This window comes from Vitis riparia, chromosome 6 (genome assembly GCF_004353265.1).
Source record: "Vitis riparia cultivar Riparia Gloire de Montpellier isolate 1030 chromosome 6, EGFV_Vit.rip_1.0, whole genome shotgun sequence".
NCBI lineage: Eukaryota > Viridiplantae > Streptophyta > Magnoliopsida > Vitales > Vitaceae > Vitis > Vitis riparia.
In genome coordinates, this window is record NC_048436.1 from 14,523,631 (window position 1) to 14,547,952 (window position 24,322).

Sequence of the window (24,322 nt, forward strand, 5' to 3'; positions counted from 1 at the left end):
GCGTTTAGGCGACACAGGTCTACGTTCATCTCACCGTACCCAAACACTCCGATTAGGTTTCTCCCATTTCATTCCTCTGACAAACTTACACCAAAAGCCGACGACAAAGCCGTCACCCATTCATCCTTTGTCAGTGTTTCACCCTCGCTTCTTCAAACCCTCTATCAAAGATTCAAAGGAAACACTGCAAAAATATAGGCGCCATAGAGAATCTCTGAACTCTAACCCTAACGAGATACAGCACTGATTCCAATGGCGTCAAAATTCGGCATGGCCGGCGGCATACCAGAGCGGCGGGTTCGACCGATATGGGACGCCATCGATTCTCGCCAGTTCAAGAATGCTCTCAAGCTCTCTGCCTCGTTGCTTTCCAAGTACCCCAACTCTCCCTACGCTCTTGTAAGTATTCTCTCTTTTTTTACATATTTGTTCGTTTAAGCGCATTGTTTTTTCACGAATGCATGTGACTAGTTGTCTGAAAATCGAACCTTTTGGTGATGGAGCTTGGAACCAGCAGTTGATATTGTATGTATGTTCATGTTTTGGTCATCTTTTACATGTATGTATGCATTTTTTATTTATATTTCTGCAAATTTATTGGATGGAGTTTTTACTGGCTCAACCAATTTATAGTGTGTCCAAGCTTTGGAAGGGTTCCTTGCCCTCGTTTATATTCTAGAAAGTCACTGCTTTCAGAGGAGTACCATCATTTATTTTTCCCTTAATTGTTCTGCAGGCACTCAAGGCCCTCATTTTGGAAAGAATGGGAAAATCTGATGAAGCACTATCTGTTTGCTTAAGTGCCAAAGAGCTGTTATATACCAATGATTCGGTTTTAATGGATGAACTAACGCTCAGCACATTGCAGATTGTTTTCCAACGACTTGATCGCTGTCAGTGCATATTCACTTTTTGATTTTTTTTTTTAAATTTTCGGACATTTAATCATTCTTTTTGCATTACTAGTGGATTTGGCTACCAGTTGTTATGAGTATGCTTGTGGAAAATTTCTAAACAATTTGGAAATCATGATGGGGCTTTTCAACTGTTATGTTCGTGAGTACTCATTTGTCAAGCAGCAACAGGTTAGTTGTATCCAATAATCACTATTTGTTTCTCAAATTAGATGGTATTGTGTGATTTGGGATAATTTCAATGTATTCTTATTTTTCATTTCCATTTCATTTTATGGCAGACAGCTATTAAAATGTACAAGATTGTTGGTGAAGAAAGATTTTTGCTTTGGGCAGTTTGTAGTATTCAGCTACAGGTTCTTTCTATCAACTCTGTGCTATCCTAGTCTGTGCAACTTCATACGGTTGTTAATTCTTAAATCCCCCCCTTTTTTTTTGCAATTGGATTGATGCTCTCCAATCCGTCATCATTCTTTGTGCTGCTGGGAGAGTGTTGAAACTTTCTTGACTCCTGGGCCTGCTGCTATCTTTCCTTATGCCAACTTTAGAGACTTCTATTTTTTTCCCTGGTTTTGATTGAGGGCTTCATTGTTTGAAGTGAGAGTGAGTTTGGAGGGAGTTAGTGAGCTTTCATAAAAAGTTGCTTATCCTCTGAACCCTAGTAGCAACCCCGTTTCTTTCTTCTATTTGATGCTTAAAACTGATTATTTTTCTCAAGTGACTTTCTTGTCAGAACTGCTTATTTTGTTGATCTTGAGTTTCTGTTAGGTGTTGTGTGGCAATGGAGGAGAGAAGTTGTTACTCTTGGCAGAAGGTTTACTTAAGAAGCACATTGCCTCTCATAGTTTGCATGAGCCAGAAGGTGCATCTCATTTTCTCTTCCCTTTCTAGCATGGGCAACTAGGCAGAGAGTCTCTATAATCATTTACATTTTTTTTGGATAGATCTCTATAGTCATTTACATTTGATTTATTTATTTATTTATTTTGATAAGTAAGGATATGCATTAAAAAGGCAAAACGCCGCAAAGCATACAGGAAGTATACAAGGCAACTTAAGCCTCAAAAAACAAAGACAAAAAAATCACCTCCCTCTAAGTGGAAGCTATCCACTCTAGGAAGCCTATAAGGGAGAACGCCTCCTCTCCTACATACAATTTGGCCCAACTCCACAAATTACAAACAAAAAAATTCTTTAACTTTTGAACATTTAAAATCCCCCCCCTAAAAGCTAATCTATTCCTCTCCTTCCACACCGTCCAAAAAATACACAACGGAATGGTATCCCATATCTTTTTCCTTTTCTTTCCCACAAACGTTCCCCTCCAACTAGCTAAAACCTCCTTTACAGTTTCTGGAAAAACCCATTTCACATCAACTAAACCAAAAACAATATCCCATAAGGCTCTAACCACTGTACAATGTATAAGGATATGATTTACACTTTCTTCCTCACAGCCACACAAGAAGCAACGGTTTGGCAGTTGAAATCCTCTTCTTTGAAGATTATCCAAAGTTAGCACCTTCCCCCATGTCGCCTCCCAGGCAAAAAAAGCAACCTTAGTTGGCACCCTTGCCACCCAAATACTTCTTGAAGGAAAAACTATATCATCAGACTTTGCCAACAGACTATAAGCTTCCTTGACCCTGTACTGATCACTCTTTCCTTTCCTCCACAGAACTGAGTCTTCTTCCAAGGAGGGTTTGAAACCCCTCAAAATGTGGAGGAAGTCCCCAACCATCTCCAGCTCCCAATCATTGAAATCCCTCACAAAGTGAAGGTTCCAATTTCCTTGACCCAAATTCTGATCCCACATTTCCTCAACCGTTGAATTCCTTTGCGTAGCCATACCAAAGAGATGAGGGAAACACTGAGACAATGAAGTTTCTGAACACCACACATCTGTCCAAAATCTGATCATGTTGCCTTTCCCTACTCAGAATGTCATGTTATCCCAACACCACTCTGATTCTTTCCAAATCTCCTTCCAAACCCCTACTCCAACCGCCCCATTTGCCTTTTTGGGCCTCCAATCAAGACCCTCCTGCCCATACTTCACCTTGATCACTTGTCTCCACAGATTATCTTTGTCACAGGCATACCTCCATATCCACTTTCCAAGCAAAGCTTTGTTCAACAAAGCTAGCTTCCTAAGTCCTAGCCCACCATTATCCTTGTCTGTACAAACCACCTCCCACTTAATTAGATGAACTTTTCCCTCCATATGTCCCCCTTCCCACAAAAAATCCCTTTGAAGTTTCTCAATCCTTCTAACCACTATCTTAGGCATTCTGAAAAGGGACATTTGATAGATTGGCATGCTAGCCAAAGTACTTTTTATTAAGGTGACTCTTCCTCCTTTCGAAATATATTGCCGTTTCCAAAGGACATTTGATACATTTGATTTATTTATTGAATTCTTGGAATCTTTTGCAGCCCTTATTGTCTACATTTCCGTATTGGAACAGCAAGCTAAGTATGGGGATGCATTAGAAGTTCTTTCTGGGAAATTAGGATCACTTCTAGTGATTGAAGTTGATAGGCTACGCATACAGGTACTTTCTGAAACTTTCTTTTTCTTTGTTTTGTATCATTACAATGTTATTAGAGGGGACACTATTGTTACTGTTCTTGTGCAAAGTATTCTTGAATTTTCTGTTCTCTCCCACAACCCCCTTTTTCGATACAGTCGACAAAATACACATATTCTGTGAACGAAGTTGCTAGATTAATTTTCTATCTGCATCTATATAAATGGGGGTGCAGTGTTGCATGATGGAGATTAGTATTCTTGAAATCATAACTTTTAATTGTGTGGTAGCTAAAATTTAGGCTATTGATTGTTTCATCTAAATTTGTCACAGTTTAAAAAAGAGAAATAACGTAATGCGGTTTAAATTTGTCATGTTGAAGTGATTAACTGAAAGTTGAGTTGTTTCCTGGGAAATCTACTTCCACTTGTACAAACAGAGCCTAAGTAAATGTTTCATTTCTTCTTTTTTATCCCCAGCTATTCAATTTACCTTCTCATCTCTTTCAATTTGTGTTTTTCCACATTGCCACTCAAAAACAAACCCCATTGCTTGGAAAAACATTGGGCCTTTTCAAGGTTTCTCAAATCTCACATATGTTGTTGGGTTTCCAATGATATTACTGAAACCCATTTTTGTGGACTTGTTTGTTTGTCTTATCAACTCGTACTCTTTGACTTTAAGTTGACAGGGGAGGCTTCTTGCTCGGGCAGGTGACTATGCAACTGCTGCTAATATATATCAGAAAGTCTTAGAATCATGGTATGCTCGTGGAAGCCTACATTATTTTGTGCAATAATTTTGTTAAATTCATAAATCTGGCAATTATTGGTGTTCTTGTGAGCATTAGATCAAAAATGTTGTGGTGGCTTAGAACAATTAAAGGTGGTACAGAAAAACTGTAATTTAATAAGAAAATGGTAGGTATATTGATGAACCCATTTTCTCCATCTTATGCTTCTTATATCTTCTGTAAGATCCATTTGTTTCTTCGTTTTTTTTTCCTTTATTTATTTATTTTTTTGAAGTTTTTAGTTTTGTAGCTTTAAATGCCTTTTGAAGCCACATGCCATTGATGTTTTATAAATTAATTCCATTCTTTCTTTCTATTGCATTGATTGTTGTGGCGGCACAACAACAACTTCATGATTTATTCAACACCTATAAGAGCTATGAAGTAGTTGGGTGAAAAAAAAAATGAAAAGAAAAGGAAAAAGAAAGAAGAGCAAAGAGAGGTCATTGTAGGGATAACTTGGTAGTAATTTCTAAAATAATTTAGAAACAACTTGAGGATGAGATTAAGTGAGGGAAGGGTGAGAAGGTAAAGTGAGCAAACAAGAGCATTTTATCAGACTTGGATATGCAATAATTTAGGAACTAAATTGGCGTGTTAACAAATCATTGAATCCCAAGTGTTCAATCACATATAGAAATCACATTGCCTTTAATTGATTTTGTAGATCAGGTGGGATTTAGCTGAGAGAGGGAGTAGGCTTTTTTTTTTTTTTAAAGGTAAATTTTCATCTCCATTGGGACTTAAACTTGGAACCTCCCTCAAACCCTCCCTAACCCTTTACCACTTGAGCTAGGCTGTTCTCTCTCTCTCTTTTTGGTACCCACTTCACACGTCCTATGTACATAGGTTTTTTTTATGTTGTCTATCTATTCATTTTGCTAATTAAAAAGAAAGTGTTGAACAACGTTGCATACTTTTGGAGAAGTCAATTATAGCTTGGAACTTTTAAATAAATTTGGGAAATTGCCATAATGTTTGATAACTTGTTTCTTTTTAGGATTCGAGTTCGTATAGTGTGTGTCTATATGTTTTATGTTGACCATCCACCTACCATGGTTCCCCTCCTTTTTGTGGGGCTTGAGATGGGATTGTACACGTATAAGACATGATTGTCAAGAATTTAATTGAGGATATATATCTCAATGTGCCTGAATGATGAAAAAGATTCACATAGTTGTTCCCAAGTGGTTGAGACTAATGCATTTGAAATTAAGCAAGGAGTGGAGCGGGCATTTCGCCATCTTTTGTTTGATTCTGGTGATTGGAGGCCAAGCATTAATGGCATATCTTTCAAGACTTTGGATCGTTAGGAAGCTTTAGGCTTGTGAGGGTCTTTTTCAAAGGAGCAAATGTTTAGTGCCTTGTGTGATTTAAGTGGGGATAAAGTTCCTAGCCTTAATGGTTTCACTATGGCCTTTTGGCATTTTGATTGGGATTTCGTTAAGGATGAAGTGATGGGGTTCTTTTCGGTTTTCTTTGCCAATGGCAAGTTTGAAAGAAGTTTAAATGCTACCTTTTTGGCTTTAATCCCAAAGAATGGGGGTGTAGAGGATTTAAAGAACTTTGGTCCAATAAGGTTGGTGGGGGGTTTTTATGAACTTTTAGCGAAAGTGTTGGCAAATAGATTAAAGAAAGTGGTGGGAAAAGTGATTTCTAAGTTTTAGAATGCCTTTGTAGAGGGAAGAAGGGGGGTGTAGAGGATTTAAAGAATTTTGGTCTAATAAGTTTAGTGGGGGGTTTTTATGAACTTGTAGCAAAAATGATGGCAAATAGATTAAAGAAAGTGGTGGGAAAAATGATTTCTAAGTTTCAGAATGCCTTTGTAGAGGGAAGACAAATTTTAGTTCCTTGTAGCAAATGAAACAATTGATCCAAGCTTGAAGGCCGACTCTAGTGGTGTCATTTGCCAGTTGGACATAGAAAAAGCATACGACCATGTCAATTAGGTTTTTTTGTTTGCAGTTATGGAAAAAATGAGTTTTGGCCATAAATGGATTAGATGGATTGAATGGTGCATTTTCAAAACAAGGTTTTCAGTGTTGGTTAATGGAATTCCTTCTAGTTTTTTCAGAGTTTGAGGGAATTGAGACAGGGGGATACTTTGTCTCTTTTTTTGTTTTTGTTTTGGCTATGGTGGTCTTGAGTTGTCTGTTGGAGAGAGCTTGAGAGGGGGGCTACTTGTCTAGTTTTAGGGTGAGAGAGGGGGGAGAAGGGGTGGTGCTGTCCCATTTCTTTTTTGCAGATGACACTTTGGTCTTTTGTGAGGATTCCCAAGAGCATATGATTCATCTGAGTTGACTACCCATGTGCTTTGAGGCATTATTAGGGCTCAAAATCAATATGGATAAAAAGTGAATTGATTCCAATTGGAAGGGTTACAAATGTAGATGGTTTGGCTACAAAATTTGGTTGCAAGGTGGGGAAACTTCCTTCCACTTAGCTAGGATTTCCTTTAGGAGCCTCCTGTAGACCTGAAGTAGTATGGGATGTTGTGGAATAAAAGTTTCACAAAAAACTGTCATCGTAGAAAAGACAATACATTTCTAAAAGGGGGATACTTACCTTGATTAGAAGTACTTTATTGAGCTTGCCAATATATTATTTGTCTTTGTTTGTCATTCTAGAAAGGTTAAATTGAGATCAGAGAAGATTCTAAAGGACTTTCTCTTGGCATATGGGGCTTTGGAGAAAAAACATCATTTGGTTAGTTGGTCGATTGTTTGCACAGAGACAAGAGAAAAAAGGGGAGAGGGGGCGTTGGGAATTAGAAGTCTCTCTTTCCTGAATTGGGCCCTTCTTGGTAAGTGATGTTGGAGATATGTCTTTGATGGGAATGTCTTTTGAAAGCAAATTATCGAGAGGAAGTATGGGAAGCAAGGAGTGGGCTGACACCCTTGTAAAGTGAGAGGTGGATATGGAGTCGGTGTTTGGAGAGCTATTAGGAAGGGATGTGATCTTTTCTTTAATAGAACCTCCTTTGAAGTGGGTAATGGTAGAAGAGTAAAGTTCTAGACGAACAAATGGTGTGGGGAGGGGCCTTTGTGCTTGTCTTTCCCTTCTTTGTATGCTTTGGCAGTCTTCGAGGAGGCTTGGGTGGTGGATTTTTAGGATGACATAGGAGGAATGGGACATTGGACCCCGCACTTCACTAGGCACTTTAATGATTGGGAGTTGGACATCGTTGGGACTTTTCTCTCTAGGTTGAGAGAGAATTTGGTTAGGAGGGATGATAATGACAAGGTGATTTGGAAAGATGATAAGAAATGATTGTTTTTTTTTTTTTTTTTGATAACCGTGGATGTCCGGGCCAGTTTACGCACACCTAGACTAATCCCACAGGATCCTGAAGTTAACGATCGAGTAAACCTCTAGTGGCCCTGAGGGGACTCGAACTGGTGACCATTGAGGAGTAAACCCAAGGCCGGACCAACTGAACTACCCCTCGGGGTTATGATAAGAAAGGATTGTTTTTTGTCAAATCTTTCTATGAGGTTCTGGATGTGGGGAGGGCGATCATAAACTGTGGGTACCATCCAAAGTTAACTTTTTTGTTTGGGAAGCTAGTTGGGTAAGAGTGCTGACTTTAAATAATCTCCAGAAGAAAGGGCGACCCTTGGTGAATAGATGTTGTCTATGTAAGCAGGAGGAGGAATCTATTGATGATTTACTTCTTCATTGCTCTAAAGTAAGACTTCTATGGCACCTATTATTCTCCTTATTTAGGGTGGCATGGATGATCCCTTCTTCAGTGAGGGCTCTCCTCTTAGGTTGGCAAGGCTCCTTTGTTGGGAAGAAAAGGAAAAAGGTGTGGAACACTGCTCCTTTTTGCATTTTTTGGACAATGGTTAAAACTTTCATTTCTTTGTAATCTCTCTTCTTTGGTTAGCATGTATATAAGGGAAGACTCAATGACCTTGTTTGATTTTGTAGAGTGGGTGGGGTCTTATGGAGGGCTAGAGTGTTTTTTGTGCTCTTTTTGGAGGGCTTGCTTTAGGTGCTCATGGTATACGTCCTGTGTATGTTGGTGTACTTGGATGCTTTTTCTCATTTTAATATACATTCCTTTACCTATCAAAAAAGGAAAAAGGTGGTTGAGACTAACACGGTGTCAAGTTGAGTTGGAAACTGTCACCTTGATGGCAAAGGAGGTCTTTTAATGCTAATGAATCTGGAAGGCAGAGGGTTTGTCTATAGAACAGGATGCTAATATACTGGCAGTAAATTTTTTGACTTTCTTCTTTCCCTTTGAATTGTTCAAATACCTGAATTAGATTAACTAAGAGGCGCTAGCTGCTATTGTAAGTCAATGCTCTGGGATGTGCAAATTGTGAGCAAAGTTGTGCCTAATTACAAACTGATACCTGATCTTCAATCATGGGCCTAACATATCAGATATAAGGTTTGACTGCTTGGTTGACAGGTTGTTCTGGCATTTAGGCTTGGATCTCTCTCTCTCTCTCTTTGATTTTTTGTTGTTGTTATTGTTGTTTTCCTGTCACATAGGAAATCAAATTTGGTTCTCCATCCAATCCCTAATCACTTGCCACTTCAGCCATACCCAAGGGCTTAAATTGATCTTTACGTCTACTGCTACTACTACTATCCATTTATTTCTCTTAATTGTTTCTAACTGCTGGCGAGTTCTAGTTTTTGTTTTTTTTGTGTACTAATACTTCTACTATCCACCAAGTACCAGTGAGTTCTATTTTTTTATATTTATTTTACATGTCTTTACCCTTCTATCCTTTTGTTTTGTGTATTTCGTTATATAACATGTTCTTTGCTGCATTCATCGAGTTGCACCTATCACCATGGCATCTTGTAAATTGGAAAATATATCAAGTATTACATGCTCAAGATTTTGTCCTGATAATTTGTTGGTCGCATTGGTTCTGGTTTAGTCAGCACTCTAGGTTCCTTCTTTCTGTTCTTTTTTTGATACGACATTCTTTTCAACCACTAACATTGTTTATTTCATCTGGAAGCCCTGATGATTGGGAGTGTTTCCAACATTATTTGGACTGTTTACTGGAGGATGGCAGCTACTGGTGCAATGAGCCTCTTAATGATTCAGTTCATCCGCCAAAAGATGTGGAGCGCAACTCTTCGCACTTGACAGATGAAGTGGTGCATGTTTATGATTTTTGCATCATGACTATTATTTTGGATTTTATTGTTAGATTGTGCATATTTCAAGCAGGATTTTACTCCAATCCTATGTACAGGATTTGATTTGTGCAAATTCGATATGCAGTTTATTTCTCGTTTATCAAATGCATCAGCCTTTGCACAAAAGTTACAAGCAGAAGCTGGTAATGATTTTATAAGATGTCCTTACTTAGCAAACCTTGAAATTGAGAGGAGGAAGCAATTGCAGGGAAAGGGGGATGATGACAAATTAATAGAAGTTCTGATGCAATATTTTTTCAGGTACATCTCAACCTCAATAAGTTTCAATTGTTCTATAAGATATTGTTTACTTTATTTTATTGCCTTAGACTTGTGAATTTCTTATTGTATCATTGATTTCTTTTTCCTTTTCTGAAGTAGTTGGATTAGGCTTAATAGCTTAGTTATCTGGAGTATTTTGTGGTCTGTTCGTAGGACTTCTGTTAGTCAAAAAGTGTTTCTCCAATGCATGTATTCACTACTTTCCTTTTGAGTTGTGAATTCACTAGTAAATTTTTTAAGTTCTTAAGCAATGTTATGAATTTCTACTCTTGCTCTTCCTTTACAGCTACTAGATTCATCAACTTGATAGACTCTTGACAAATTATTTACTATTATGTCCTTATACATATGCTGTAAAGTTCGGCTCTTTAATTCTTTGGTGGGCAACTGGATCATGCTATTTCTTTTCTTTATGGTTGTTAGTCCAATATACATAATAAAGCAGGCTATGGAACACATCCATTAATTTGGAGCTTTTGTTTTGGAAAAACAGGTTTGGTCACTTGGCCTGCTTTGCTTCTGACATTGAGGGGTTTCTCCGAGTCTTACCTTTCGGTAAGAAGGAGGAGTTTCTGGAGAAGTTGATAAAAAGCTGTGATTCCCTGTCAGCAGTCCCAACAAAGTTGCTGGGACAATCAATTAGCCTTTTCAAAATTGAAGAATTAATTGGCAACATGTTCAAGATCCCTGTGGTTGGTGCGGCTCTTGTCCTTTTTATTTTGTGTGTTTCTGTACATTCTTTCTATGATAATTTTCAAGGTAATGCCTCTCATTAATCTGGTTTTGTAATAAGATTGTTCAATTTTCGTGCTGCATGAATCTTTACAATACAAGTCTGGTTGGAATTATATATGGTGGAAAACTTCTTATTGTTAGATCCTTGAATAATGGCTTATGGAATCTAAGCTTTGCCAAATCTGCTGTTGGAATATATCCCTGTTGTTCCCATCATATATGTCCCGAATATCAAGATGTTTAGAGATTAAGAATTGCACCATCCATGGTTTTGTAAATTAGGTCTTTTGTTTTATTGTCGTTTTTTGAAAATAATGTTAAGAGTTTTTTGGTTGGTCACCTGCCAATAGCTGATCATAGTAACTCTTGGAGTTCATGACATGCATGCTGGTGTATCTATTTGAGCTATTGAATTGGTAAAACATGGGTTTCGCTTATAGTTTTCAGAAAGTTTAATAATAAGAAGGGCTAACAAGTTGTAATTTGACTTGGACTTTGTGAATTATCATGAGTTATTTAGGCTGGTTTTGAGGTGGTATTGGAATTCTGTATTTCATTATTGTCCTTTTTATGAATCCTATGTTGTTTTTTATTGGCTCATGATTTTTTCACCATAATTATGTTTAAAATTTTACTCTTGACCGAAATCTAGATAGTATTTTTGTCATTGGATAATGTATCTAATATTGATTTTAATTGTTCTTTTCAGAACTTGAGAACTCTGCTATAAGAATGGCACAAATGTATTGCAAAAACCTTCCACTTTCAAAGGACTTGGATCAACAAGAAAGCATGCATGGTGAAGAGCTCCTATCTATGGCGTGCAATGTGTTGGTTCAGGTATCTCATCCTTATGTATAAAGTTGTATTCGTAATATTTTATAAAATTCTCTATTTAGTTTTTTTCAAGACAATGGTTGAAATTCTGCATTTACCTTATTTGAGTATTGGGAGAGGGGTGAAATTATTTTATAGAGGTATGGTAAATTTTATGTGGAAGATATTTGTGTCATATGTGACAATGCCATTAAGACAAGATGACCCTCTCCCTATTTCTTTTCATCATTGTCCTTGATGCATTGAGTATGATGGTATTAATAAGTAAGGATCGTGGTTTATTGGAGGGCTTTTTGATGGGTAGAGATAGAACTAGGGTCTCTCGCATTCAATTTGCATATGATGCTATGTATTTCTTTGGATCTAATCCAAAGAGTTGTGAAATCTTAAGTTCATTCTAATGGTTTTTTGATGCATATTAGACCTCAAGATTAATCTAGAAAAAATGTGTATTGGTAGGTATTAATTTTGGAGAGTTTCTATCCAACCTACCGATCTATTTCATGTCCATCTTCCAATTACCTAGGGCGGTTAGGATGAGATTGGAAATGATACAAAGGGATTTTCTGTGGGGAGGTGGCGCTCTTGAGCAAAAATCTCACTTAGTAAGGTGACCGATTGTGTGTGAAGACAAAAGTAAAGGTGGTTTGGGGGTTAAGAGCCTTGGTTCATTCAATAAGGCTCTCCTTGGCAAGTGGGCATGGTGCTTTGCAAACAAAAAAAAGCCCCTTTGGAATCAGGTGATTAGAAGGAAGTACGGGGAGGAAAGAGGAGGATGGAGATCTTGTGAGACCAGGGAGGCTTATGGTGTTGGTTTGTGGAAAGCTATAAATAAGGTGGGAAAGCTTGTAACCCCCATTTTTGGCTTTGAGGTGGGGGATGGTTAGAATGTGAGTTTTTGGAAAGATAAGTGGTGTGGAACCAACCCTTTAAGCGAGGCTTTCCCTTCATTATTTGCCTTAGCAACGTCTAAAGAGGCTTGGGTAAATGAAGTTTGGACAGCCGAGGGGGAAAGGAGGGGAAATTGGACTCTTACTTTCAATAGGCCGTTTAATGATTGGGAGATGGAAGAAGTAGGAAGGTTACTTTGTTGCTTGGAAGGGAAGATGGTGAAGGTGGACGAGGAGGATAGGGTGAGATGGGTGGAATCAAAGAATGGGGTTTTTTCGGTAAAATCCTTGTATAGGGCGTTGCAGCCGGTGTCTTCTGCTTTTTTCCCTTCAAAGATTATTTGGATGTCCTGTGCTCAGCCCAAGATAAGCTTCTTTGCGTGGGAGGCTTCGTGGGGTAGAGTTTTAACCTTGGACTGTTTGCAAAAGAGGGGTTGGGCTTTGGCAAATAGGTGTTTTCTATGCCAAAAGTGTGGGGAGTCGATTGACCACCTCCTCCTTTATTGTGAAAGAACAAGGGAGGTGTGGACGTTGCTCTTCTCTTTTTTTGGAGTTTCTTGGGTTTTTCCGCAGTCAGTTAAGGAAACTCTAGTAGGTTGGAGAGACTCTTTTGTGGGCAAGAAGAGAAAGGTGGCGTGGCTTATGAGACCATTATGCTTATTTTGGGTTATTTGGAAGGCTAGGAATTCTATTGCTTTTGAGGACGGTGTGTTGTCCATTCAAAAGCTGAAAATTTCTTTTGTGTATTTACTATGGTTGGAAACCAACTTGTGGATAAAAGATGGTTCTTCGACCTTAATAGATTTTATATAATGGGTATGTATGCGTTAAGGGAGAGGGTTTTTTGAGCTTTCCTAGTGTCTTGGGTCGTTTTGTAAGGGGGTGAGTTGTTCTATGCTGTAACTCTTTGAGTCGCCTCTTTAGCGCCTCTTTTGCAATACATATATTACTTATTGATCAAAAAAAAAAAAATTTTGAGAGTTTCTTATTCATGATTTAGTTTCCCTCTTAGAATGTAAGGTCTCTAAATGGCCCCTAACTTATTTAGGTCTCCTTTTGTGTGGGGAAGGGATAGGAACCTTAGTTTAGGGATCCGGTGTGTTAGATAAAATTTCTTGTCAATTAGAGATTTTCAGGGTGAAACTAAGTGTTAGAATTTCTTGTCGGTTAGACAAATGGAAGAAAGCCTTTTTGTCCTTGGGTGGTGGAATAGCCCTTGTGAAAGCCTATTTATCTCTTATCCCCATTTATGTCTTTTCTGTTTTCAAGATCCTAGGAAAAGTGACTACTAGAGTTGAGAGATTCCAACCAGATTTTCTTTGATCAAGATTTGGTGATGAGAGTGGGGGGCACCTCATTGGTTGGTAGTGTATATGCAAATTGAAATGAGACGAAGGTTTAGGGTTAGATAGGATTTCTTAAGCAATACAACCCTTTTAGATGAGTGTTTGTGGAGATATCCAATGGAAAGCAATCCTTTATGGCATAGGGCCATCTCAAGTGTTTATGGGTTACACTTCAATGGTTGAGATGCCAACCTTATAATTAGGTAGTCACATTGTTGTCCTTGGAAATCCATTGCTCAAGTTTCGATTAATTTCTCTAATTCTACTCATTTCTTAGTAGGAGGTGATACAAAAGTTTGTTTTTTGAAGGATCTATGGTTGTGTGATCGACTTCACTTTAATTTCCAAGGATCAAAGGAATAGAAATTTTCATGTTTCCTCTGTTCTAGTTCCTTCTTTCACTAATTTATCTTGAAAATATCAATTTTGTCAAAATATTTCTAATCTAGATATTCTTTGCTTGTGGCATTTGTCTTTCACTTGCTTTCCTAAATGAGGGGTTTGGTCATTGACACCCGTAGGACTTTTCTAAGTGAGAGTGTTTTTAAGGTTCTTTCAAGTTCTCCTATCTTTCTCCTTTGCTTTTGTCAAATTTATTTGGAATTCAAACTCTCCTTTGAAGGTTAAGGCTTTTGCATGGATTATGACTAATAGGAAGGTTAATTTCGACAACTTGCTTCATTTAGGAGGCCTTACAGAGCTACCGTCCTGAGCGGTGTGTTATGCTTGGAGAATAGTGAATCAACTGCTCATCTCTTTCCTCATTGCCCTAACACATTAGGACTTTGACATAGTTTGTTCCATTTTTCCATGATTGATTAGGTGCCTCCTAGAGGTATAACAAATATGTTGGTAATCTCCTTTATGGGCTTTGGTAGTTGGTTGGAAGGAAAGGCTTTTGGTTAATGACTATCCCATCCTTGATATGGTTTTTATGATTGAAGAGAAATGCTAGGATCTCCAAGGACATGGGGATTTGTGATGCTCTTTGAGATTTGACTTACCTTTTTTCCTCCTTTTGAACCTTGATCGCAGATCCTTCTGTGAACATTCCTTTGAATCTTCTATTATTACATTGGAAGAATGTTTGCTCCAATAGGTTGGTTCAGTTAAAAATTGATTGGTGTTCTCTACGTAATCCTGGACAATCAAGTATAGGAGGCATGATCAAAGATCATTCCATTACATCATTGAGAGTCTACTCTAAGGCGAAGATACTAGCATGATTGAAGAGTTGCTTCAAGATAAAGCTGTGTTTATCGAACTTAAATGTAGGGGGAGATTCTGTTGTTATCTCTTTGGTGTCTAATAAGGAGAGAGGCTTTTGGAAGTTCAACAATTGGCTTCACAAATTTTTTGATGTTGCTAATGAGGTGGGATGCTCCTTCTCTTAGGTACCTTGCTTAGCTAATCAAGTTATAAACTTGTTAGTCAAGTAAGGAGCAAAGCAGTTGTTCTTCTTTGTTAAAGATGTGTGTAAAGCTTTTGTAGTGTACATTGCTTTCTCTTTCTATTGTTTGTCCAAATGGTTTTAGTTTTTGTGTAGTATACATGTCTACTTTCTAATATGTGATTGTACATCATGAAAGGGTTGGTTGTCCTCCTTTGTATTATAAATATGTTTGTTTGTTTGTTTGTTTTTTTTTTTTTTTTTAAAGTAATACTCTTTTGCATTGGTCTATAAAATTCTCATCATTTTAGCTTTTAATTTTTTTTTTGATGAAGTATTTTAGCTTTTAAATTTTTGTCATATGATGTCCATGCTTTATCTTTTAGACTTATGTTCATATGTTTAAGTATGCTTTTTGGCTGTAGTTGTTTTGGCGTACTAGGCAGCTAGGCTATTTGCTGGAGGCGATTATGATTCTGGAGTTGGGCTTAACCATCCGAAGGTCAGAATAATGATTTAGATTTCTAATTTTAATTATGATTACCATTTTTCATTCATTTAATTAAATTGATGTATACTTTTAACCATGCTGAAAACATCGAAAATATAATCTTCTTGATTATAGAGTTTATAGGGAAGTTATGAGTATTAATTCGTTATTTTCTTTATGTTTACAAGTACAATATCTTAAATCACAACTATTTGTGATCACATACATGAATTCATTATTTACCATCAATGTCTTCAGATGTCATTGAATTGAAAAAGTTATCAAGTTACGGTGTAATGGTTGGATTGGTGGTTGAATCGTGATTTTGTCATATATATCATCAATATATAATTTATACATTGTTAAAAATAAAAATAATTATAAAAAATTCAAATTATATATAAATAGTTTAAAAACTTAAAATATTTCATTACATTATTTTTAATATTACCATATTAAATCATAATTGTACACACAAATTTCTCTTTGAAGAAAAATACGTGTGTACAAATTTTTGGCAAGCTTGGTGAGACAATCTTTCTCTCATCTCTTCTTTACAGGTCAGAAATCTCTACATGGAGTCTAAGAAAAGCTCTGGCCCCATAATTGAAGCAACTCAAACGCAGCTCCCCAACAACAAACTTAAATTGCATCTTCTCTTAATTAAGCTAAATAATGGAGTGACTTCTCCCAAGAATCTAGTCATCTCATTAGCTTTACTAGGGACCAATAAGGACATGGTTGAGCAAGTGGTACCACACACAATCATTTCTCAAGATACATCTTCAAAACATATGCATTTACTCAACCAAGCAAATGGCAAGTATAACATAAGATCTATGTCTACATCTTCGCATGGATCTTTTTTTTTTTTGATAGACAAAGAGAAGAAAACTGATTAAAACACGTCTAAAAGGGGGCGCTCCCCATGTACACAGACAGTATACAAAGAAAGCCAAACCCAAGGCCACAAAAACAACAACATACTAAAAAGGAAACAGCTAAAACTCGACCCCATCACCCAAAAAAATCAGAAAGGAGAGATAGTCCAAGTCCAGAAAAGGTTTAGACCACTCTAGAAGAGACCGAAAAAAGAGGTTCCTTAGACTCGTATCTGACATTTCTTCCTCTTGGAACGTTCTTCGGTTTTGCTCTCCCCAAATGCACCAAAAGAGACAAATAGGCGCTAATCTCCACGCTGCTTTCCTTTTCTTCCCTAGGCCCTTAATTTTCCATTCACCTAGCGAGTTTCTCACTGAAGCTGGGAATACCCATATCACCCCAAAAGAAGACAACAATGAATTCCATAGTTTCCTAGTCTTGTCACAATGAATAAGGATGTGGTTTGCCGATTCTTCATTCTCTTTGCACAGATTGCATCTATTAACCATAGACCAACCCCTTCTCATCAACATATCAATAGTAGAAATTTTACCCCAAACTGCTTCCCAAGTAAAAAAACGAGTTCTCAAAGGGGCATGTGAACCCCAAACCTCTTTGGCCGGAAAGAAAGGGCTATTCTCACCCTTTAAAGACCTATAATAAGATTTAACACTAAACTTTCCCCTCCTCTCAATCGTCCAAACCAAGAAATCCTCCCCTTCTTGAACCTTTACTGCAGAAATATGTTCCAGAAAACGACTCACCTCCTCCAATTCCCAATCTTGAAAGGATCTTCTAAAGTGCACCTCCCAAACCCCACCACCCCCTCCTTGCCTCCCCCAAAGATCAGCCACTGCAAGGGACTTTTATAAAATTGAATAATGTTGTCATGTTAGTCATGGTGGTTGAAACGTATGCTTTTGAAAAACAAGTTACGAGATTGACCAAATCTATTGAAGAACTTGCAAAACACAATCAAGAGCAGGATGCTAAGATCAAAGTGCTTTTCTACAAGCTTAGGCTCATGGTAAGATCAACGAACTACACCACACATGCATGCCAAGATGCATCTCAAATTTGCTCTAAAAAGGATATCACAAAAAGCATTCAAATTTGTTCAAATGAGTTTGTTCCTACAAATCAACTGAAAGACCCTGATCTTAGAGATAATAAGAAAAATATCATATGGTGGATGCCATCCTTCTCTCACATATGCAAGACTGTCCGTATACATAGAATTGAGTAAATGTAAATGCTAATAGGTCGTCAACCACCAAAATGGGAATTGAAACTCAAAACAACATATAGCTAGCTTTGTGGAAATATGCCATAATGTTGGAATAGAGGGAGACCTTCTAGTCAAACAATTTGTTTGTTCATTAAAAGGATATGCATTCAATTGATACACGGATCTTGAAGCCATTTCTATAGACAGTCGGGAAGAAATAGAAAGAGAGTTCCTTGATTGATTCTATAGTACTCATCATACCATTAGCATGTTTGAACTCACTAATACTAGACAACAAAAATGTGAGTTGATGATTGATTACTTCAATCAGTGGAGAAAATTAATTCTTGATTGCAAAAAAAAAAATTATCTGAAAGTTCTATTTTCAAAATATGCATCCAAGGAATGCATTGGGAACTCCATTTCATCTTGCAAGGTATCAAGCCAAAAAAGTTTAAAGAATTAGCTACACAAGCATATGATATAAAGCTTATTGTGGAAACAAATGTAAGTGAAAACACATCCATTGAAGAACTTGAAGGTGATACTAGAGGGGGTAAAAGCACCACTGATGAAGAGGAAGAGAGTGTAACATCAAATTTAATTTTACTACAGTTAAAGTTACTCTCTAATATGCTTTGAAAAAAAAAAAAAAGTTACTCTTTCAAGTAAGGAAGAATGAACACAACCTACTCACAAGTTAAAGTTGAATGAACACAAGCTACTCACAAGTTAAAGTTTGGTTTATTCGAACAAGTCATTAGTATAAATGTTCAAGAAATGGACAATGTGAAGCCAATGGATATGCTTCAACTATCTAATATAATCAAAAGTTCAAAAGTGGTAATGCTCCTGAAAGTATGAACCTAAACTGCATATTGCTTCTACTCTACAAGAGTTTAAACTATAGTAACCAAAAAAGGAAAAAAAACTTATGTAGGAGAAAACTAAGGAGACCCCTTATTTACAAGGTTATTTCAATAGTTGTTCTTATTCCTTGTAAATGTTATTCCTTAATTAAAGTTAATATTTAGGGAGATTTTGAGATATATTTCGATAATTTTCACTCTTGAAATATTATTCCTTAATTAAAAATTAATATTTAGGAAACTTGGTAAAGCATATTTAGATACTTTCTAAATATGCTTGCCGATTGACCTTAATTGTATGCTCCGTGTGTACTTTGTTGTGCCTTAAACTTGGCAAGTGCTTTTAATATATCTTGCTTATTTACCTATAAAAAAAATAAAAAATTAGATACTTTATAATTTATTTTTTAATGAGACTTGATACTTAACTTTTCACTTATCAAATTCACTATTTTTTATTTATTTTGATAATTATACTTTAATTACCAAAATTCTTTTTTGTTTACCTATTTGAAGACAACTTGTCTTCCTTTTATGTGTATGATCATTTTTTGTTTTGTTACAGATATTTTTTGACACATGGAGATCATTAAGTGGTTAAAAATATTTATTACTCTTCGGTGATAAAGATGTACTTTTTAAGTGGTGGTCTATTGGTTATTTATTATTATAATCATGTCTTGCAAATAGGATGCCAGTTCTTTTCTGACTTAAAATCAATGTGCACCCTTGTTGGAAGTCTAATAAATTGGATGCTTGTTTGTGGTTTTATGTTGTTTCTTTTCTTTGAAGATTTGGTAAAGTTAACATGCAAACTTGTGGATGGTCTTAGACATATATGGATGACTAGGCATGTGATTTTTAGATCTTTGGTCTAGGTGTTGCACATTGAAAATTGGTTTTTATTTTTGAATTATTTCAAACACTGTTATTTGGATATATGTTTCTTGTGGTTTTGAATTTGTGAATATTTTCTAAATGACGTTATTTAATTGTTTTGGTCAAGTTTTCTTGCCTTTTTAAAAATCTTGATAAGCATAGTATATTTACTAAAAGTGCCTAACAAAAAGGGTGCAACCATAGTTGTTAAAAAGTTACAATACACGATATAATACATTTTTTATGAAAATCGATATGTATCACATTCCGTATCTTATCTTAAAGCATATCATATAATACATATACGATACACAATATGATATGTGATATAATGATACATCTTCAACTATTTTCTATAATTTTTAAGAAAAATTGAATTATTATTTTTTGTTAAAATAATTTATTATATTAATTGTTTAAAATGTACTAAAAGATTAAAAATTGAACATAAAAAGGAGAAATTGATAAAATTATCTTATATGAAATGCTATGTTCCTTTTGTTAAATACTAAATTGGAGGTCAAGTAACTTTATTTTTGCAATGAATATTGAAGAATTTTTATTTGAATTGTTTGAATGTTGACATTGTAAATGATGGTTATTAGTGAATTAAAAATTTTAATTAATATATTAGTTTTTTTTTTATTTCTTTTTTAGTAAGGAAGGAATGATGATGAACATGATAAAGTTGGAACTTTGAAGATGATACACACATGCACATGCAAATATATGTATATAGGTATATCAATCAACAACACAATAAGTGCATGCGCCTAGTTAGAATTTGGAACTAAAAATCTTAGCTAAAAATTGAAGTAGTTTGAACTTGTCAAAACTCCAATATTCAATATTTTCATATGATATGATATAGTTTAACTCTTTAGATCCTACTGTTTTTCATAAAATTAGTTATATATTACTCTTCATACTTTTAATAGATATGCATACATTCTGTGGAATCTTCTTTTCTCCCTATTTGGTGTGGCTTGGATTCTCTCATGTTTAGTGAAGGAAACTCTTCTTGGGTGGCATGGAGTGTTTGTGGGGAAAGCTTGTAAAAAAGCTTGGCAAATGGCTCCCTTATGTATATTTTGGTTAGTTTGGAAGGAAAAGAATTTGTTAGCTTTTGGGAATGAGGAGCTCTCGCTTCAAGACTGAAATATTCTTTTGTATGTAATTTTTGGTCTTGGGTTAGGGTGTCTATAGTTTTGAACCCTTCTTCTCTTGTAAGTTTTTTTTATTGGTTAGACTCTAAGTAAGGGAAGGTGTGTTTTGTTTCTTTCCCCTCCCCTTTGGTTTGAGCCTTTGAGCTACTTTTGTATACTCCCTGTATACTTTGAGGGCACTGTTTTTGGTGCTTCCTCTTTTCGTTTAATATACATCCTTTTATCTATCAAAAAAAAAATATATATATAAATATTTTTTTCTATTTATTTTTCATTATATAAAAGAACTTATAATACATGATGTGATACAATGCATAATCCACACAAATAAAAAAACAATGTACAATATGTTTTACCTGTTAACAACTATGATATGTTTTACCAGTTAACAACTTTGATATGTTTTACTAGTTAACAACTATGGGTGCAACCCATATATACAAGGAAGGAGGCTAGTTCTTTTCCCTTTCATCTCATATTCATTGGAGGAGGCTGGTTTTTAACATCTCTTTCATCTCATATGTTATTTAAATACCTCAATTCTCATTTTCAGTATCTCTTTCATCTCATATTTTGTTTAAGTACTTCAATTCTTGTTTTCAACATCTCTTTTATTTCATTTGTTAGTAACTACTTCAATAATGTGCTGCACTACCATCAAAATCATTATGTTACCCCATTCTTTCATTTTTCAGTTGAAATGATGGAGCCTATGTATGTCTTCTATCTTACTTTTCTGGGTTTATCCTGATTACCTGGTTGTGAACATATGCTGATAAATTGTTATCCATACTGTACATGGAAATGTGGCATCGTGTTTTGCAGTGTTTATGGTAAAATTATGCTAAATGATATTTACCTCAGATCATTACCTTTCCTTCTGGAATCTATTTATTGTTTTTTTTATGTCAGGAAGATAATTAGTCTTAAAGATAATGGATAACAGATTTGTATCTAATCATGTTTGGCAGACATGTGTGGCAGTACAAGATCTTATTGGTGCACTTGTATTCGTACCTGGGTGCTTACTCTCTATCATATGAATGGTAATGTAGATGTCACTTTCAATTTATATTGCTGGTTATTGAAAAAGCATTGTACTTTGCTAAGCATTTCTGCTGATTTTGCAACTTTGCTACTGTGTTTATGTTGCAGTTTCTGTTTTTGGCACTCTTAAATCAGCATCTTTTCCTCCTTTGCCTGTGTAAAATTAGCTCTTTTTTCTATTTTGCAGGTATAAATCTTTGGAGGTGAAAAACATTTTGTTGGAATCTGTTTCACACCACATTTTACCTCAGATGTTGGTGTCTCCCCTTTGGGTAGATTTGAATGATGTCTTGAAAGATTATCTCAAGTTTATGGATGACCACTTGAAAGAATCTGCAGATCTTACATCTCTTGCATATCGCCACCGCAATTACTCTAAAGTATGTAGCACATGCATCATTATGCTTGTACCTTTTTACTGTTTATTGTTTTTTCCATTTTCTTACTGTGAATAACATCTGCTAATGATTTTCTTAAAATGAATATCATGTGCTATTCATTATTTTGCAATGAGTAACACATGCTACTTGTTTTCTTTCAATGAATAACATGTGCTACATGGTTCTAGGTTGCATATAAAAGTTCTATGTGTGTTGTTGTCACTTTTTCTTTGACTCTGAAGGCAATGGAGTAGATATGGAATTCTGGTAATCAACTTGTGTGATTCTTTTCTTTCTGTCTCTTCATTTGCCTAAATGTTTGAAGGGAAACTATGGTATAGAGAGAAATAGGAGTAGAAACCCTTCTGAATGACCACAGAGCTTAAAACAAAAATGTGTGTTTGGTTTTCCATCTAACTTCTATAACTTACAATGATGTTTCTTACCTATCAAAAAAAAAAAAAAATTTTATCATGGCACAAGTCATTAAAAGCTAGCTCTTCTTCATGCATGCATACAAGTTCTGACTGGATCCTTGAAAAACATTCCCCACCCAAAAAAACAAAAAAAGAAAAGAAAAAAAGAAAAACTTAATTGCTTTAGTACGGCCAAACTGTTGTGTAAGTTGATGCCAGCATGGTTTTTTGCCTTCTGGCAGTTGTGTAAGTTGAAGTGTTGATAAAATTTAATTGCTTTAGTACAGCCAAACTGTCAATAGCACCCGGACACATCTTGGAGGAAAAGTATGACTTATTTAAAGATTTTTGATGCATTAAGACTGACAAGTCAGCAAGTGTCAACTGGGGGATTAAAATCAGATGAAACCCTCTCTCTCTCATGATGCTATCATAAGTACCATGTAAATTAGACTTGGATGATTGTTGAGAGATGGCATGACAGTTAAAGTTTGGAAGGATGATTGGTGTAGTGAATTGAAATTGTGCATATTGTTCCCCACATTGTATTCCATAGCTACTTGAAAGGGTGTTGACACTTAGCTTTTCAGATAATTCCATATTGGGAGTTTGGAGAGCATAGTGTCAATTTTCAAGGCTTCAAGAGAAAGGTGCCAAGGAATTGTGAGGATAGTTTTAGTTTTGAGGAGATCCAGAGATACTAAGTTCCTAGTTAAATCTTTTTATTCTTCTTTGGAGCCAGAAGAGGATGTTGCCTTTCCTGCAACAGAGGTTTGTGTTCGTTGGCACTTGTAAAAGTTGGTTTCTTTACTTGGAAAGTGGTTTGGGGTAAGATTCTTACTCTGGATCATCTTAGAAGAAGAGGTTGGCCTTTAAGAAATCAGTATATCCTTTACAAAAGTGAAAAAGAATTACTTGATCATATTCTCTCTAACAATGTGAAACAAGGATTCTATGGAATTTTATTCTCTCTTTTTGGCATTGCTTTGGTGAATCCTTCTTCACCAAGAGAGGAAATGGAGATCTGTGCCTCTATGCTTATGTTGGACTGTTTTGTAGGAGAGATATCATAGATATTTTGTAGATGTGGAGTCAAGCACTAAAATACTCATTCATATGTGCCTTTTTCCTCTGGTCAAGAAAGCCCCTTGAGGCAAGATCTTTATCTATAGTAATAGAGGATACTAGCTTTTCTTGTCTTTTTGCCTTTGGTCGGCCTTTGTATACTTCATGTGCTAGGTTGTGCCTCCTCTTTTGTTAGGCGCTAATCAATAAATTTTTCTTTGCCTATAACAGGGAAAAAAAGACTTAGACGGTAGTTATGGAACTATTATTATTATTGCTATTATTTTCTTTAGAAGGAGGCTAAAATTTTGGGAAGATAGTTAGTGCAGGGGGAATCCTTTTTGGTACTATTCTTTACAGCCTAAAGACACTCGAGTAGCAGAGATGTGGGAGTAGGTTGGGGAGGTGGGGTTGGTGGAATCCTTGGTTTCACAGACAGTTACACGATTGAGAATTAGGAGTGGAGGCCTTTTTTCGAAGAGTGCAATTGGGCTCCATTAGAAGGGAAGAGGAAGATAGATTGGGTTGAGAGGAAACCAAGTGTGGCAAATTCTGTCAAATCTTATTCTTTCTACACTTCTTAACTTGGGCCATAAATGAGCCTTTCCTTATAAGCATAGTGTGGAACCCTTGGGTTCCAATGAAGGCAGGGTTCTTTGCTTGGGAAGTTGTTGGGGAAGGATTTTAACATTTAATCAACTCAGGAGGGGGTGAATTTTGTCAAATGGATGTTATATGTGTAAAAAGGAAGAAGAGTTAGCTAATCATATGTTTCTTTACTGCTCCAAAGCAAGGTGACAACTAATTTTCTCTTTTTGGAGTGACTTAGTGATATCTTCTTCAGGAAGAGGAAATCTTCTAAGTTGGCATGGATTGTTTGCAGGGAGGAAGTGGAAGAAAGCTTAGGGAATCACTCCTTTGTGTCTATTATGGTCATTATCGATGGAAATAATTTGGAGGTCATTTGAAGGCAATGAACAATCGGATCAAGTAATAAAAAATGCATTTTT

The 24,322-nt window shown here is 36.0% G+C and overlaps 1 protein-coding gene across 2 annotated transcripts in view; it reads left to right on the forward strand.

Annotated features, from left to right (window-relative positions):
- Positions 1-24,322, forward strand: part of LOC117917123 (N-terminal acetyltransferase B complex auxiliary subunit NAA25) — a 28,107-nt gene continuing 3,785 nt past the window's right edge. The window contains exons 1-14 of one of the 2 annotated variants that reach the window (XM_034833349.1): positions 1-399; positions 737-893; positions 967-1,085; positions 1,196-1,270; positions 1,683-1,776; positions 3,351-3,469; positions 4,137-4,207; positions 9,227-9,368; positions 9,496-9,671; positions 10,186-10,388; positions 11,137-11,267; positions 15,316-15,392; positions 21,376-21,450; positions 21,639-21,831. In XM_034833349.1, coding sequence (XP_034689240.1) covers positions 253-399; positions 737-893; positions 967-1,085; positions 1,196-1,270; positions 1,683-1,776; positions 3,351-3,469; positions 4,137-4,207; positions 9,227-9,368; positions 9,496-9,671; positions 10,186-10,388; positions 11,137-11,267; positions 15,316-15,392; positions 21,376-21,450; positions 21,639-21,831 — 1,779 coding nt within the window. In that variant the 5' untranslated portion in view covers positions 1-252. Of the gene's footprint in view, positions 400-736; positions 894-966; positions 1,086-1,195; positions 1,271-1,682; positions 1,777-3,350; positions 3,470-4,136; positions 4,208-9,226; positions 9,369-9,495; positions 9,672-10,185; positions 10,389-11,136; positions 11,268-15,315; positions 15,393-21,375; positions 21,451-21,638; positions 21,832-24,322 lie in introns of those variants that run through there. The other variant, XM_034833351.1, reaches the window with a different exon arrangement.